General features: G+C 40.5%; 1 protein-coding gene across 2 annotated transcripts; it reads left to right on the forward strand.

The window, feature by feature from the left end:
* The first annotated feature begins 3,580 nt into the window (after positions 1–3,580).
* tmem150c (transmembrane protein 150C) lies at positions 3,581–16,384 on the forward strand. Of its 2 annotated transcripts, XM_088911118.1 has the most exons (9): positions 3,581–3,697; positions 5,386–5,474; positions 9,966–10,019; positions 12,195–12,227; positions 12,317–12,384; positions 12,533–12,660; positions 13,170–13,347; positions 14,576–14,690; positions 15,952–16,384. In XM_088911118.1, the coding sequence occupies exons 2-9, from the start codon at positions 5,401–5,403 to the stop codon at positions 15,971–15,973; spliced, it is 672 nt and encodes a 223-aa protein (XP_088767244.1). In that variant the 5' UTR covers positions 3,581–3,697; positions 5,386–5,400; the 3' UTR covers positions 15,974–16,384. The 2 variants fall into 2 exon arrangements, with proteins under 2 accessions (XP_088767244.1, XP_088767243.1); XM_088911117.1 differs by lacking the exon at positions 15,952–16,384 and having other exon boundaries at positions 14,576–15,406.
* Positions 16,385–18,526: the final 2,142 nt, after the last annotated feature.

The following is an 18,526-nucleotide window of genomic DNA, read 5'->3' on the forward strand; positions in this document are numbered from 1 at the left end:
GTGCAGGATAAAATATAATGATGCACAAAGAAGCAGAACACTCAGGTCTACTGAATGTAATCAAATATTTAACTCACACAAATCACAGAAATAGTGAAAAAGAACACAGAACAAATAATCTTGATATCCTTTCAGTGTGATAAAATAAATAGTGTTATAAAGTCTGAATCGGGAATGAGTTCTCTAAGCATTAACCCAGTTTTGACAATTTGAGCTCTGATCAGCATCTGGATTGTCAGACTACTATGGGATGATGTGTCACTCTGCCCTTGCAGCTGCAGACAACTGATGAAAGACAGACAGTTGTGATTACGTCTTGGTCGTGGCAGTTAAGTAATAATTAAGTTATTAGGGCTACTAATGTTCCAATAATATTTTAAAACTATAGCTAGAGTTAGACCGGTTTGTAATAAGTGTAATTTACCAGGGCCTCTGGTGGTTCTTATCAATACTATATGTTATATCTTATTGTTACAGCTATAGGTGACTATAGAAGTGTTTTTAATAATCTAGATTGAATGGGTAACACCTGGCCTTTGTCAACATATGTAGTTTCAAAGCAAAGGGTGGGGTGTTTGGCTGAGATGTAGGGGGTCCAGATTCAGTGATCAAAGCAAATTTACCTTGGTTTACCATAGCTAATTAGGTTTTGGGTAAATGATTGTCAATCAACAGTCCAGAAAGACCCCATATGAGAGGATGGCGAAGCAGAAAGGAGGAAAACAACAGACAAGATGACAAGAAAAGATATCAGAGGTGAGAGCTCCTTGTTCCATTCAAATCATCCGGGAACACCAGACTGGAGCCACATATTTAAACCTTGTTGAGAGATCTTGCTATTCTGTGTTTTTAGGGAACTCAGACTTCCTGTGGGAAGAATCCCTTGGTTACAAATGGCTTCCTCTGGTTATTGGGTGCATTTTTAGAATGGGGAGTTAGGGTCTCTTATTTTTGGCATCTGGGTTTACACTCTTCTCTCTTAGAGAAGAGAGATTTATCACAGATTGTATCTTATTTAGTTTAGAAGGCAGCTTCTCCATTATTTTTGGCCTTTGTAAGCATTATGTAAGAACTTGAACTTTATTGCCATATGTAACCAGTACATGTACTAGTACAATGGAATTCTTACCTACAGAAAGTCTCTCGATTGTAAAAAAAAAAAGTGTAAAACACAAAGTGCAGACAGTGTATCAAGACAATATACAAACAAACAGTAGACACTATACAAGTAACAAGTAAACAGTTTGAATGTAAACAATGACTGCAGATGTGCAATAAATAAAATTACATTGAGGTAGGTGGTGTAGGTGTGGTCCGAGGGGCAGGGCCAAATGTGTTCGCCAATCGTACTGCTTGTGGATAGAAACTATTGAAGAATCTAGTGGTAAGTGTCCATATGCTCTTGTATCTCTTGCCTGAGGGCAGTGGGGTGAAGAGCTCATGCCTCGGGTGGTGGCTGTCCTTAGTGATGGCCAGAATTCCACAACAGCAGTGGTCCTCGTAGAGCTGTTTAATCTCTGTGAGACCACAGCCGATGATCTTCTGGGCCACATTCACTGTTCTCCGCAGTGCCTTTCTTTCTCGAGAAGAGGTGTTGCTGTACCACACGGTGATCCTGTTGGTGAGGATGCTCTCGATGGTGCAGCGGTAGAAGTTCACCAACACAGGTCCTGGCATCCCCCATCGCTTGAGGCACCTCAGGAAATAGACCTGCTGAGACTTCTTCAAGATAATGTCCATGTTCACAGTCCAGGTTAGGTCGTTAGAAATGTGAATTCCTAAAAACCTAAAACTGGTAACTGTTTCCACTTCCGTTCCATCAATAATGAGTGGGCTGTGAGTGTACAGCCTGTGTCTCCGAAAGTCCAAAAGTATTAGTTATTTTGTTTTATTCATGTTCAAGTCCAAGTTATTGCTATGACACCACCTCAGCAGCTGTACGACTTCATCCCTGTAAGTGGACTCGTCATCATCGCTGATCAGGCCTATTATAGTCATGATGAGGTTGTTGCTGTGTCTTGCTGTGCAGTTGTGAGCGAACAGTGAGTACAACCTTGGACTCAGACAGCAGCCTTGTGGGGTGCCAGTGCTAAGGGTGAGTGGTGTTGATCTTCTATACCTGTAAGTGTAAGAGTTTGAAAAGCAAAAAACTCTGTCAGTTCACAACACTTATTCATATTTTTGAATGACATGGGTGAGCACCTGCTAGTCAGAAGTACTGTCAGGCGAAGTCTGCTTTTAAAGTAGACCCAAGGCAACTTTTCATGAGGCAGGGTATTGAGGCAATTTTGAGGTATGCCATTTGGTCACTGCTGTTTCACTGCTAATAAAGAGAACGTTAATTCCTGTACTGTTAACCAATAGCTCTTGTGTGTTTGGATTATTTTTTTGGTGCATGCAGTTCATTTTAAGAAAGCCATGGGGAATACCATCTGTGTAGATCTACAGAATGTTCCATCTCCTGCAGCAAGACACCAGATTTCTGCAGCTTTTTGTGGGGTCGAGGAGGGTGGGCACTGATCCTGATCAAATTAAAACTGTGGGGGCTTGGCCTGCTTTTACAATGGTGAAGAAGCTGTAGAATGTCCTAGGATTGTCCTCCTATCGCCAGCATTGGGTGAAGGATTTCTCTGAGAAGAGAAGACCCAGTTCAAGTAGACTGGAACCGACCCTTTGTTTTTGACCTGAGTTGCTGTTCAACTCTTTTCCATATCTGTTATGTGCAAAGTTCATTATCTTTAGTTGACATTATCTGGTGCATTCCTAGCCTTGGTTTGCCTAAAAATGTACTGAGGCCGCACTGAAACATTAAAGAAATATAAAAATAAATATTTTAAGAAGTGTTCTAAACAAATTGCATACCTCACAATAAAATCAGGGGAGACGTTCTTTGACATACTGTTATCGTATTCAGATTCAGCATTGTCTATCGACTGTGACTTCCAGCATCTCCAGGGTCCACAATAACGTATCGTATTAGAACAGCAGAATCAGAAACCCACTATACTTTTGCACTAAGTTCCTCTGGTCATTTTGCTTTCCAAATGTCCGCTTAAAAACTGAAGTTCCTTCATCTCAAGCTCACCTGCCTAATCAATCACGAATCCCATATGCATCAGATTCTGTGGAGTCACAAAGAAATTGTAGTTAACATGGCTATCTGTAAATATGTACAATAAATGACCCATAGAGGTAGCCCTTATTATTCTTGTGTTTCACAAAGGCATAACGCTGTATACTGTATACAATTTAGAAAAATGCCAAGTACAGCATAACTTTGAGCTTTTACAATGCATTGTACATTTTGGTAATACGAAGCTATTCCCTTACAAAATGAAGTTATAAGTATGCGAATAAGAGATTGTGGTATAAAAAATCGATACATTTGATTTTTTCTTGGTTTTCTCGTTAGTGTTCTGCTGGTTTCCCTACAGCGTCCGTAAGCTATTCTTTGATGCGCACCGCGCTGTGAGCCAGCTGGATCAGTCAGGAGGATGAACACACTTCAGTTAAAACGAGAAGAGAAGATCATCGATGTTTGTATTTCTTCTTTTAAAATTATGTTCAGAATCTGTACGTTATGCAGTTAACATTTTGTGCAGTTAACGCAGCGTAGCGTGTTCCTGTATTTTTGTCTGTTTCAATGACATCAAAGACGGATTTTACGTCCAGGACATTCTCAGTTAACAAGTACAAGGTATGATCATATTTTCTGCTGTAAGCTTTTTCTTAGCTTGCATTAGGGTTGTCGAGAGTACTTTAAAACAGGAAATGTATCCTCCATTTTATATAATGTATGTATAGTGTATATTGTACAGTGTAACGAAACAAAACATTTACCACACCTCTGAGCACACCTCCTCCGTAAAACAATATTTCAGATTTGGTGGCATTTTAAAATAACATATGAGATTTATGTATGTGCCTGCCTGTTAGGTCGGGAATTTTAAAACAACCGGATTAAAATACAATGTACCGGAATTAATTATATACTCTGTATTTTTTAACCTTAAAAGATGTTATACGAACTGATTTTAGCATTTCACATTTAAATTCCTGTCATGTAGGAGCTCTTTGTAAATTATGATTTATTTATTATTTTCCAGTAAGATCAATGTGTAAAAAAACAGCAAATGAAACGCAAGCACATTGTCACTCCTAAGTGTTTTCTGTGCAATGTGCTACTCTCCTGCTGGGCTCGCTAGACTATAGCACTTGGTAAAAGGTGGGAGCCGCTCCGAACTATGTGGCCAGACCTTAAAGACATTTTATTTTTATTAAATTAAAGTGCCGAATTTGTTCATTTTCCCTACAGACTCATTTTTTTTAGCTTGAATAAAAAATGTGCCAAATTATTTTTTTCGTTGCATATGCACATCATATATCGTCTTTCATTCTTTGATTCATACGTACAGTTCATGTGGACTATATTACAAGATTCCTGGAAGAAAAGCCAACTAAAAGGGAAAATAATTATCATTCTGGATCTTTATTACGACTATATTCAAGCGTTGTTGTTCAAGTGTTGTGTTTGAGAATTAGCTATATACTCCACATATTAAATAATTTCACATTTTCTTGTCTGTGCTTAGATTTATTTGACCCAGTTTTGAATAGCAGCTTCTTTGATCCCACGGCACACGTGCAGAATTAAGTGTGGGTGAGCAGCCAGGCGTGGAAACAGAGATGTAATCGCCTCACCCACTACAAAGAGTCTCCGAACCGCTGAATCACTGCTTGCTGCTCCTAATGGCTTCGCACCCTGGCTGCTCGCAGAAGGTTAATTCGGCAAGCTACAGCGATTCAATGCCAGTAGATCTCCTCCTCAATCGCGGGAGAATGCCCAGGGACACTAGAACACTCTCTGAGTTCTGTAAGTCACAATTAGCATTACTGTGCAACCCGGACTGAAACCCGAGAAGTGCTGAAAACCCGGCTCACCTTACACACTCTCAGTGAGCAGCACCATGGTGCACTAGGTACTGTAGACATTAAATATTAAACGTGCCCTTATGGTGCTACAGACTTCAGAGGTTGATATGTGCATTGAGGTTATTTTGGAAAATGCCTTCAATGCATATTCTAACTGGAGTAGTGTGCCACTTGAAGTTGGATAACATTAAGCTGGCTACCAGGTTGACTAGTCACAAAAGAGAGCAGGAAACCGAATGGAAGCTGAATTACAAAGACGTGCGTGACGGATTTTGACGATTTTATGAAACCGCACACAGTGGGAAACGGGAATCTTTAGGCAGAAATAAACGCTTGAATTAAAAATAGTTTTTGGAACTTTTTTTTTTTACAATTCCCTGGAAGGAAGCCCACACAAAGAGGGGGCTTCGATTCGATTATGTTTTTTACTTTTTTTATTTTTCTTCTTCAAAGGCTGTCGTCTAGACAATGAGGAAGTGCAGCGTTTGGACGTTTCTTCCCATAATGTTTTCTCTCTTCACTGCAGCAGGATTATGGATTGTGTGAGTTTTGACTACGTTTTTACTCAAAAGGCTGTTTTGCCCTGCTTTCTTATTTCCATGAGCAGTTTGCTTCACAGCATGGGCTGTTCACGCTTGTGTTTTTTAATGATCTCTGGAACGAAGAAGATGCTGATAAAATGTGCACTTTTGACATTATTGCCAGTCTACCTGAATCCCATTTTGGGAGTTTTATAAAGTGTACAGGGGGTCCCCCGTTATACTTCGGGGTAAGGGACCAGACCAGATATATGTCGTGATATATACTGATGGGGGAAAAAAGAAACGCAACACTTCCTCCTCCACACTCTGGCCCTCCTGTCTGCTGGAACAGGTTAAAGAGTGATTCGTGAAGAGGACCTGATGCCACTGCTGACAAGTCCATCGCAGCCTCTGTTTGGCCCAAGCCAGTCGGGTGTGACATCTAGGAGGTGTGAGCAGAGGGCCTCTGACAGGTCGCCTTGCTCTAAGGCCAGCAGTATGCAGCCTCACTGTCCTGTCACTGATGCGGGCATTGTGTCTGCCAGCAGTTTCAGCAGCAGTACGGATGGCAGATCTGAAAAAATCTCTCAGATGGACCAGTCTGATCTCGGTCCTGCTCTGGTGTGGTCAGTCGAGGGTGACCGGATCTTGGATGGTCATCTGTCCTGCCGGTCTGCTGAAACCTTCTCTGTAGTCTGGACACAGTGGAGCGGCTTACTCTATAGTGTCTGGCAATGCTGGCACATGACGTGCCTGCCTGCAGCATGCCAATGGCCCTCTCCCTTGCTTCTGGTGGCATTTGAGGCATTCTGGAATGCACAGAAAACTAAGTGTGGCCTTTTTAAAGGTGACCTGATCAGGCATTGGAACAAGTAATAGGTTTATTCCATGCTGAAAAAAAGAAGAAAGAAAATGCAACGTTTCGGCCGTGGAGCCTTCTTCAAGTGTGAGAAAGACAAGGCGGTAAGCAAAGGTAATGTAGCGGGAGAACAAAGGCTGGGAGAGAGGAGGAGCGAGAGGCCGAAACGTTGTTTTCTTTCTTCTTTTTTTCAGCATGGAATAAACCTATTACTTGTTCCTTTGCAGCCTACGCATGCTGATGCAGCTACCCACCTGATCAGGCATTGTTCCACCTGGACCTCGTTGGGTAACGAGCTTTCGTGTGATTGGCAAGTTGCAATGCCTCACTGCACAAGCTGTATTGCTGGTCAGAGGGCTTAAAACAAATTGACAACTTTTTGTGAAAGTACATAAGCTGTAACTATAGAATTCTCATTCCAGAAAGTGTTGCATTTCTTTTTTCCTTCAGTATATATCGAAATGACGTACAAGGTAATTTTTGCCCTTAAGAACACTAAGAGTGTAAACTTTACCCAGGCGACCGAATTGGGAGCCTTTTCCCATAAAAATTAGTGGAATAGAATTGGTACCATAAATTAGGCTGTGTTTTTCTTGTACTAGTTAAAGAAAACAAAGAGGTCCTGTTATGTTCATAAATAATGCGACTTGCAGCGTAATGGTTAAGGGATCATTACTCCTTATGTATATTGTAATTATACATTAAATATAATGTAATTATGAACATACAGTTATGACACTGGTGTGCACATAAAAGTGCATCTATAACATTGTATAAAAACAATACAAATCGATAGATCATTGCCAACTTCTTTTAAATTGTGGTCTCGTCAACACCAACGAAGTCATTCTCTGCTTCAGGGTAGTTTTTACGCTCTGTTCATGCATTTGAAGTTAGAAAGTTACTACACCTCAATCCACATTGGTAGGATCAGCGGTGTATTCCTGTTAATTATAATTTAATTTTATTACTGGGGCATAATGATACATACAAGCCATAAGTGTAACAGCATTGTCTACAACAAAAACGTTAGATATTGCTTTTCACAACATTTTTATTTAGGACCACAATAACTCACAAAATACCTACATTGCTGGCTTTTGGGGCCTTGAAAAACGATCTAGGTGCAGTGGTTCCTCCATTCATCAACGATATACGGTAAAGAACATATAGCCAGGGTGACGTTGTCAGAAAGGTGTTCTTTCCAGACCCTATGCAGACGACACAATCCGGGGTAGAGTGAGGAAACACAGGGAAAACTGCATGCGAGAGTCGGGAATGAAGACAGGGGGGCGTGCCCATGGTGTGCTGGTGGTCAAGGGAGGTGTGGCCGAGGCAAACAGTCCGTAGCCGAGTCCAAAAGGGGAATCCAAAAACGGGGCAAAAGTCCAAAGCCAGGCGATCCATCTGAGACAGGCAAGATAAAAACAAGAACCGGGTCAGAACCGGCACAGGAACGGGAATGGGAACAGGAACACATACAGGAACTACAACCTAAATGGGACCAGGCGCTGCCAGGTCCTGGACTCGCCTGGGACGAAAACCAATGCAGAGCCCGGAATAGCGTCAGCGTCTGGCTTTTAAGGGGGCTGAAAGGGGGCTGGAACAGGGAGCAGGTGCGGGAGATGAGTAAAAAACAAGGAAGGGCTGGAGCACCCTTAAGAGGAGGGGTTTACGATCGTGACAGACGTATAATGGGAACCCGTCTGTTTTTACTTCAGTTATCTTATAGCCCATGGGGGGCCTGTGTATTGTGTGAGCTATATCTGGTGGTTGGAAATGTGTGCAAAAGTACACAAGAAGAGCACATGTCATTGAAAGTTGTTCTTAGTGCCATTGCAGTATACAATATTAAGACACAATATCATGTCACAGCCAGAAACTTTTACTCAGAGGCGTCTGTGGGACTAGAACCAAAGCACCTTAGCCCCCTGCAGAAAACAGACCGTAACACCAAAGTACAGCACTGAATTATGCATTTTAAATGACAAGAAAAATGGGTTGTGTTGTGAATCATAATCATGTTTTACAGCAACAAGAAAAATGCCAGCTGAAGCGGAAGCAATCCTCATTCATTTGCTATAAAAGTCAAATTGCAGTAATGAAAATATATCTCCTTAATCAAGTTAACTGTTTTATTACATTTGAATAAGCACTTTCAAAATTTAAATAAAAACAATATCATCCTTCATCAGTTTCCATCACACTCTGATGCACCTCAATAAGGTTGTATTTCTTCAGCATTTATTGCCGAATTAAATGCCACACAGATTTGTCACCTTTGGAAAACCTGTTTAATTGTATCTTTGATGACATTCATCCTATGGATATTAAAATCTAAAGAATAATAAGATGGTACTTTTTCCTTCTCATGTTGCATTAAGCTCTTTAGAAATACAGGCTGTGTGAAGATGTGCTTCTTACAAAATGTTAATTGAACATAAGACTCACCTGACACACAGGTTTCGTCACTTTTCTTTAATGTAATAGAATGTTTCACACAGCAGAAATCATTTGGACATTATGTAGGCCCATCTTTTATTTACGTACGTGTCCCTACAATGAGCTTGACCATTTCAAAATTCTAAATAGATTAAAAGTGCCACTTACATTTTACATTTTTTCCACGCTTAGCAAGATAATAAAGAGTGACACTGCTCTTGGAACTGGGGACATTGAGAACACAGTTGTAACCATTTATAGAACGAATCATTTCTAATTTCTTTAATATTAGATTCACTATCAATATTTCAGGATGGCACAGTGGCTTAGTTGTTAGTATCACTGCCTCATAGCACTGGGGCCCTGGGTTCAGTTCTGGACCTTGGGTGCTGTCTGTGTGGAGTTTGTATGGGTTTCTGGGTTTCCTTCAGGTGCTGTGGTTTCCTCCCACAGTCTATAAAAAAAAAACTAAACTAGTATGTTTTTTGGCTTTGGTGCTTGTGTCAGTGTATGTGCACTTGAGACTGGTGCTTGCTGGGATGGGCTCTGGTCCCACCATGACCCCTGAATTGGAAGAAGTGGTTAGAAAATGGAAGAATTTATTTAATATTTAAATATAAGTTATTAAAAGTGAGGTTTTAGCCTTTAGGAAAATCAATGGGAAAAAAAAGACATTTCTGTTTAATTCCTCCTCCTATCGTTCAGCACGTCTGGTATCCCAGGACTTCTAAGTAGCTCAGATATGTGAGTATGATTGTCTGAAAAAAAACTACCCCTGCGACCCTGTATTAGATAAAGCAGTTCGAAAATGGTTGGATATGAAAGAAACAGAAAAGTCCTGAAAATTAGGCCTATTCAAATCATATCCTGTGGCACACCTAAATTAATTTATGTGCACAAAATTACCAATTTCTATGCAAATAGCTGGCTGTGGCAGTGATTTGCCATGTGATGGGACACATTTCACTGGACACTGGGAGATCTTGAGCTGACCACTGTATCCTCTGGTGGCTTGCTAGGTAGCAATAACTCCTGGAACCTGTCAGGTACCCTTGTGGTGTTGTCAGTAATATATCTATTTTTTATACACATATATACTATATTATTAAAAATATATTATATGTGTAATAAATATTTTAATCAGTGCATTATGATGTGCATTTGGAAATAGAAAACATCATCCTTTTTTCTCTGAACAATTTATCTTACAGATACTTTATAGCAGTTGATGATGAAAAAGTAACTCCACTTAATTCGGAATACAGGTAAGAGATCCTTCAGCAGAAGAATTTGATGAGAGACTTATCTCATAGAAACCTCCACATGAAGTGCAGAATGGGATCTGTATTCAGCAGGTGACTGGTTCAATTCATAGCTGTGCCAGCAGCTATATCACCCTGCCTCTCACAACAGGCAACCCTCTGAAGCACAGCAGGTGTGAGCCTGGTCAGTACCTGGACAGGAGACCTTCTGAGAAAGCTAAGGTTGCTGCTGGAAGAGGTGTTAGTGCGGCCAGTAGGGGATGCCCTCCCTGTGCTCTGTGTGTGTCCTAATTCCCCAGTATAGCAACACTATATTGTAAAAAGGCACTGTTCCTTCAGGTGAGACATAAAACGGAGGTCCCAACTGTCTGTGGCCATTAAAAATCCCAGGGCGTTTGTCAAAAAGAGTAGGGTTGTTACCCTGGTGTCCTGGCCAAATTTCCTATTGGCCTTTACTAGTCATGGCCTCCTAATAATCCCCATCTATGAATCTGCTTCATTACTCTGTTCTCCTCTCCACTAATAGCTGGTGTGTGGTGAGTATTTTGGCGCACTATGGTTGCCGTCGCATCATCCAGGTGGGGCTGCACATTGGTGGTGGTGGAGGGGAGTCCCCATTACCTGTAAAGTGCTTTGAGTGGAGTGTCCAGAAAAGCACTATATAAGTGTAAGCAATTATTATTATTAGCTATGTGGCACTCCACTGCTGTCTGTGCACTGGTAGGCCAAGACAGCAATCATTGACCTCCAGTATGCGGATGACTGCGCCATTTTTGCCCACTCTGTGGAGGAACTCCAGATCACTCTGAACCTCTTTGCCGAGGCCTCCCAGAGCCTAGGGCTGTCTGTTAACATCAGGAAAACCAAGATCCTCTTCCAAGATGTCCCTGGCCAGGTAACTGAGCCCCCAGCAATTACCATTACTGGAGAAACGCTGGAAGTTGTTGACCACTTCCCATACCTTGGCAGCCTTCCTTCCTAGAAGGCAACCATCGAGGGGTAAGTTCAGCACCGCATTAGCTGTGCCAGCACCTCCTTCAGGAAACTGCGCCGTTGGGTCTTTTGAGAACCGTGACCTCAAGAAGGAAAGATCATGGTCTATTAGGCCGTCTGCATCACTACTCTCCTGTACGACAATGAGACCTGGGTTACCTACCGTTGTCACTTGAAGACTCTTGAGAGATTCCATCAGCGCTGCCTCCGGAAGATTCTCCGTATCGACTGGGAGGATCGCCGCACCAATTCCAGTGTCCTCATTCGAGGCAAAGACGGGTAGTATCGAAGCCATGATTCTCCAGAACCAACTCCGCTGGATGGGTCACTGCATTAGAATGCCAGACTCCCGTCGCCCCAAGCAAGTCCTCTACTACCAGCTGAGCTGAGGCCAGAGAATCTGTGGTGGCCAGAGGAAGCGGTTCAAAGATACTCCTAAGACCTATCTTAGAAAAGGACAGATTAACATCGCTAGCTGGGAAGTCCTAGCCACGGAACGTCACCTTTGGCACCGCATGACCCGTCAGGCAGCAACTCACTTTGAGACCAACTGCCAAACGGGACTTCTTGCCCCCCACTGTTCCAAGATGTGTGGCTCGAGGATTGGGCTCCTCAGACATTTAAGGACACACAAGTAACCCTGACGGGCGTCATACTTGTTTCGAGTGATGGTAGGCCTGAGTAAGGTGAAATCAGTTTTACAGGTGACCCCTAGGGGTCTGGTCAGTTGTCTGCAGGTTTGTGGTATTTTCAGAGGCCTAATGTCTTTCCCTGCCTTCTGCTTCACACCATGTATTGCTTGCCTGGTAGAGAACACTGCACGGTTAACAGCAGGGAGTCAGATTTCAAAGCAGCTGCTTATTCCAAATTAGTGGGTGTGAAAAGGAAACAGATAGGTGGTAACTGTATTGTATGCACGCGTGTAGTTACATGCACAACATGTAACTTATGTGTTTTGTTTTTAAAATAATGGCAGACATCGCTCCTTAAATTTTCTTGTTGCTGTTTTGGGAAAAACACACCACTGGTGTTTGACCATAGAAACTGGGTCCTATTACAATTTGTTTGACATTTTGACAATTTTTTTAAATAAGCATCTCATTTCATTTAGAAAACAGGATTCAGATCGGCATATTGCTGAATGTTTAAAGTATGATCTTAATATGCTGAATCTGCTTCTTACAGGAGACCTGGATCCAAGTCTCCTCCCTATATAAGGTACAGTATTTATGTTTGTGTCCATGACTCAGGTTATCACCAACCGTATAGCAAAGGTGTTGTCATATAATGTCCTTTGTCTGTTTCAGTATTGCAGGCAACTCTCCTCCTGCAAGCTGCGTCTTCAGTCAAGTTATGAACATGGCCGCATTTGTAGGTAGGAAAGCCACATGCACTTTCTTCCCCTAAAGCTGTGTCCCACAATTCTTGACTTCAATATATAAAGACTTTGCTTGATTGAAATCATGGGAGGAATTTTCACCACATTGTGCTCAAGATGCTGTTACTCTGCACTTCTGTTTCAGCATTTGCTATCAGTGTCCTCAGATACATACACCTGAAGCCCAAAGTTCGCAAGCCCTGGCTAAACATTGGTAGCCTGGTTGCTTTATCATTGGCCTGCTTTGGAATGACCTTAGTGGGAAATTTTCAGGTAAGGTTCCTTATTTTTGTTCTCGATCTCCTGTAATTCAGGTGTTGGAGCCAACTTGCATCACGTGGCGGAACAGAGGTATGAACTGTGGTCTCAGACCCAGTTTATCCCAATGGTTCCTCTCTAAATTTCTATTTTGGTTTTATTAGCAGCCAATATCTATGGGTAATGCATAAATGATGACTATTTAAAAATTACCATTCTTGTTTAAGTATTTCGAAACCACAATTTAGGAATTTACAACTTAAAAAAAATCATTGATGTTTTTCAAAATGAGTGGATGACCAATATGCCGTAGTCTGTTATCAGATGTGATATGTATCTTGATGCCTTAATATACATTTATTTTGATCTTTGATGACCCCATTTATACTGCTTTATGTTGGTCTTTGCTGGGACACTTGGTCTATAACTGAAGCAGTATCAGTCTGCACGTTTGGTTCTGAAATTAGAAAACCACCTCAATGTACCACGTGGATGTTAACAGCCCTTTTCCAATGTTGTTTCAGCTTTCGAACGATGAAGAGCTTCACAATGTGGGGACGTCGATGACCTTTGGGTTTGGAACGCTGGCCTGCTGGATTCAGTCTGTCCTCACCATGAAGGTCAACTTAAAAAACGAAGGGAGGAGAGTCGGGATTCCCCGGTTTCTCCTGTCCGGGGCCGTCACCTTGTGCATGCTGCTCTGTATCCTTCACTGCTAAGCCAAAGGTCTCCAGTGACCAGAGCCAGAGGCGCCGCTTGCACAGACTCCCTCAGAGGAGCTGGACCCCTTATAAAAGTCTGCTGTGGTGTCCCATGATAATAGCAGAGTAAACGTATAGTAAAGCACAGCGATGTTGTGGTAAGAACATGGCTATACGTGCCAAAATAAAATAAAGACCAACAAAGCAACTGCTTGGCATAAGCATGGTAAAACTGCAGTAAAACTCAAGGAGTACCATGTTAAAGGGATCTAACTTGTGAAAGTATTTTTATGCTTGATTAAAATTCTGCAAAGATCTGCAAAGATCGGAGACTGCGTCAGTCGTGTACCAGTGCTATGAGAATATTAGCCAGTCATGCACCAGTGCTCAGGGAATCTGAGCCAATCGTGCACCAGTATTCTGGGATTCTGAGCCAATCATGCTCCAGTGCTCAATCACGCTCAGATAGTCGTGTAAATGTCTTGATCACAGTACCTTTACTGGTCTAGCAACTAAGGAGTTCCCTTAAGTTGCTTAAATTGGACAAAAAAGACAACAGCGTTAGGAGCTCAGTTGGCAATAATCAATGATGTGGCCTTATTCCAGGCTAGCTGGAATCTGCTTTACTAACACACAATCTTTTCAAATAAAATTTGTGCTATACAGACTGGCTTACACAGACACTCTCTGTGTGTAGTACTTTCACAGCCTCGGAGACCTTTTATAAATATTAGATATTTGAATACATAAAGCTTTTTATGTATTTTTGCCAGATTAGCTAAACATAGTAAGGATTAAATATTCTGAAAACAGATTAAAACATTTTAAAATCTTAAAGTGATTAAAGGCCCTAATTTAGAACTACTCGAAAGAACATGAGAAAAGATATGAATGGTGAGGGACAGTCGTTTGATCCTTCAGGCTCTGTTGGTAGCTAGTAGTTAACTGACTTGAATAAAAAAAATACAGTTTTAAATCATATAAAGAATGATGGGTGTGCTTTCCGAAAACCAGATTTATCAGGCAAATATGCTTTAGAAACACATTCTTTCCACTGAGCTGGTCTTTTCTATAACTGTCCTAGTCTTGGACCCAGTCTGGGTGAGTGAGTATCTAGGAAGTACTTCAGACCAAACCCCTTTTGTGTGAGGCTCCTTCAGCTTCCTGTGTTTCTGTGACGCCCTCTCCGTTGAGTATGTCATCGGTTGCCCTTGACTGCCTGGCTGCAGATTTTGCCCTGATGGCGCAGCGTCTGCACATGCATGCCGCGCGGGCACAGTGGGCACTGGTCATGTTCTTCCTGGCCTTCCTCGGGTCGTTTGCCATTGAATTCAGACACTACAGGTTTGAGATCATCTGCACTGATGACCAGGACACCGCTGTCAGCCTGTCTGAGACCTTTTCGGAAATCTCAGAGCATCAGTCCGACCAGCTCTAAGTGACAGGCTTTCAGCGTTATTATGTGCTGAAGTCTGACCTTCTATGGCACATTTATACTGACTCCAGAGGTTATATTGTTACAGAAAAAGCATGACCTCCCAGTCCTGTACATAGTACAAAAGAGTTTTCCAGTGCATGAAATTTTTTGTTTTGTTTAAATGTAATATTAATGAAAACAATATATTGTTGGTGGGAGAGGTTGAGCTAAGGATAGACACAGATTTTAGTAGCAAAACCCCTCAGAGAATGGACAAATGAACGCACATGAGCAGAAAAACACGGTTTTGAACATTTAACCTTGATCATTTTTATTTAGTTAATTTAACTTAAAATTGAATGCCAAAATATCTTGTCATTGACAGGGGGTATGTGTGAAAATTTCATTTCATTTAAATTTCAGTAAACATCTTGCTCCTGCAAAGTCCATTATCTTAATAAGATATTTTGTGCCGAGTCGTAAAAGATGGATGCTTAGAATAGTAATGTCATGCTCTCTGGAGCTGTTGCCATGGAAACCTCCTGGGTTTCTGGGAAGTTCTTTCACCAGACTGGAAATATTTTATTTTAACCAGCAAAGCCTAACAAAAAAAAATGTTATATTTCAAATTGAAATTTTCAATTATTCAGTGATTTTGAATTTGGAAAAAATACATTTCTTAGGATAGGTTCTTAACATAAGCCTTAAGATAAAATGTCTGCAATGATTTTTTGTCATCTGGCCTAATAGTCTGTTTTTTTTATCTTTCTCATACCATTCCAATTGCAAGACTAAATAAAATTCAAAATATATCTTCAACGGCATAAAATTATTTTGATTTTATTAAGGAATAAGGAGATCCCATCAATCTGCTTCAATAACTATTTGAGGGTGGTCAATATGAATAATATGGAACATCCTAATATTGTCTCAAATTGGCAGGGATTGTATGGGATGATTGAGTTCAGATGGGGGAGGCTTATTATTCAGAATAAGGGGAGGCTAAATTAATAAGGTCTAAAGTTACAAAATAAGATCCCGAACAAAGAATAAGCAACACTCTAAAACGATCAAATCAAAAGCATCTATTTGCTTACAAAAACAGTAGATTAAATGCAACACATGAATTATTATTTATAAATATGTATTTGCAATGAGTGTGAGTACATTAACCCTTCCTTTGTATAGGCCCAAGACTGGCTCTCCGTGACAAACAGAAACAAGATGGTCCTGAATGAAACAAAACTTCACAAAAAGAAAGGTATGCTTTCAAAATAAAAAGACCTACAGAGTAAAGAATTGCTTTCTGGACTATTGCTAAAGGAACCTTACTCCAATAAATCAATCGATAAATAATTCCAACAAAAAAAAGTTTTCTTGTGCCTGATGGATGCTCACAAAATGAAGTAAATATTTCCACAAATTAAGACAACATCCTGTTTTCTAAATTAAACTTGGTCTCAATTGATCTCCAGATCTTGATTGTAGAATACAATTGCAAGTTTTTGCTGTTCAAGAAGAAGAAGGTCCAATGTACTTGAAAAACTGGCCTTTAAAATATGGCCCCCCACCTACATGCCGATAATGTTTTCATTGTTGGGTGTTTAGAGAGAATGTGACGATGGCAGAACGTGTTTATACTTCATCTCCTGGATCTGTCATTCATCTCACCTTGTGATTTCAATGTTATATTTGGACATCTTTCTCACAAACTGAACTGTCAAGTATTCAGAATTCAGCCATACAATAACCAATGTAGGCGTTCTGGAGTGTAGCAATACTGTACAAATCATCGAAGAACTGCAGTCCTGTTGAATACAATACTATTGCACAAACTAAAAGAGCAAAATTTGATCAGACTATGACAAATTATAATGTGCACAATTTTAGCACTCAGATTTGTTAGAAAATTCAAAAGGCATTTTATTATTCACATTTTGATACAAAGATTACTGAATTGCATATGTTAGAAAAAGTTATTTTAAAACAAATATTGAAACCACGTTTGCGTTTTCCTGTATATCCATTATGTTTTTGCCCTGTAATTCAAAATAAGCATGTGTTCTCAAAAACTTCTCAAGCTACCTCTCTGCAGTGAAGAACTGTATCTATTTACTTCAAGCAGCCCAAACCAAGTCAAGACAGATTGACTCTTATGAAATAAAAGATGTTTTCCCCCAGTTATGCACTAACATGTAGCAGTCCTGTCCTGTTTCTGAGCCTCTGCAATATGATTGTCTGATTGTCAATCTGTGCTGAACTAATGAACTGTAACTCCAGGTCCTTGTTAGCTGTACTCCTGTCACAGAACAGAACACATGTCTCCTCAGAGTAATTCTGGGGTATTACACCTTCCTTTGTATTATTATAAGGCAAGATATAACATAATGGTGTTTAGTGCGTCTGTCTCACTGATCCAGTGTCATGAGTTTGATTCTTTCCTTGGGTGTCTGTATGTGGGGAGTTTGCATGTTCTTTCTAGATTTACAAAGGTTTTTTATCAGGAGCCCTTGTTTCCTCCCACCACCTAAAGACATGACACTGGCTCTTCTAATTTATGTTCACTTGTAATTTTTACGACATCAGCAGTGATCGCAAATTACTGACAGCTGAGTCTGATTGACCTTGGATGTTGAAATCCATCCCGAACTTTGGTTATAAACTCCATTATGTCTCCAAGGAGGTGTTTTTGTGGCATTTCATGGCACAGAGAAAATGCAGATGCATTTTTGCAATTCCCAAAATGCCAAAGGTGCAACCATTTGTCAGTAAAAAAGAGGCCTGGGTACATCATTTTACTAAGAGACATCTTAAACTAAAGTGCCATGTGTGGGGGTATGTTGAGTTTTTTTTAACATGCCAGCTAAAAGGAGAGTAATCCTCAGAAATACAACTTCTACCTCTTTAAACATTGAGAGTCCATGGCAAAACATAATGTATGTATCTAAACAGAAAAAGCATTCAACATAGAGTACCTCTTTCTGAGCAACACACAGCAACAGCAAAACAAAGATTTTTTTTTGTTCCTTTTTTTATTGGGGTCACTGGAAAGAAAAGTTTTTGGTCACTAACTTCCTCTATTAAATCGGTGGTTTCTTGGCTGGGGATGGCTTTTACAGAACAAGACACCTTCATCCAGTTGGTTCTCCTGCAGACTCTGTTCTTTGTATTTCTTCAATGAATTGTGGGCACAGGCTGTGGAACACATATTTCTACTGATAAAAAGTATTGTATGGTGTGTGAATTGATACCAAGGAGATGTTGATGTAAAAAAATAAAAGGATACTGGAAGATGGTTTTACACACAGTGGTAGAAAACAGTAGTTTCAAATCGTAACTGGTAACCTGGTAACAGATGTGTTTTGAATATTGCAATGTGTTTTGGTGTCTCATTATATGTTATTCATATTTGGAAGTTATGCAGTTTGGAATTAAAGTATGTTTTGTTAAAAATAACCCAGTGTGTGTTCTGTCAAGATTAGACATTTTTTTCCCTCTTTGTTCAAAGTTATTGAAAATTAAAACGTAATAATAGCTAATGTACTCTAAATATGAATTAATGTTCTTTGTTTTTAATTCCAAATCTGTCTAATCTCTTCAAATCAGTTTGAATACGTGAACTACAGTATTGGTTCATTGTACATTGCCAGTTGGCAGACGTTTTATGATTCTTAAGGGGCACCATTAATGACTAACTCAACATCCATCCATTTTCTAGCCACTTCTCATAATTCAGGGCTGTGGGGTAGCTGGAGCCTATCCC

Source organism: Atractosteus spatula, chromosome 3 (genome assembly GCF_055471065.1).
Source record: "Atractosteus spatula isolate fAtrSpa1 chromosome 3, fAtrSpa1.hap1, whole genome shotgun sequence".
Taxonomy (NCBI): domain Eukaryota; kingdom Metazoa; phylum Chordata; class Actinopteri; order Semionotiformes; family Lepisosteidae; genus Atractosteus; species Atractosteus spatula.

Excerpts from the sequence above, each read along its gene's own strand:
- tmem150c (XM_088911117.1), top strand. The coding sequence starts at position 5,401 with ATGAGGAAGTGCAGCGTTTGGACGTTTCTTCCCATAATGTTTTCTCTC. Across the intron at positions 5,475-9,965 it reads GCAGCAGGATTATGGATTGT|ATACTTTATAGCAGTTGATG; the intron begins GTGAGTTTTGAC and ends TTTATCTTACAG. Across the intron at positions 12,385-12,532 it reads GAACATGGCCGCATTTGTAG|CATTTGCTATCAGTGTCCTC; the intron begins GTAGGAAAGCCA and ends CTTCTGTTTCAG.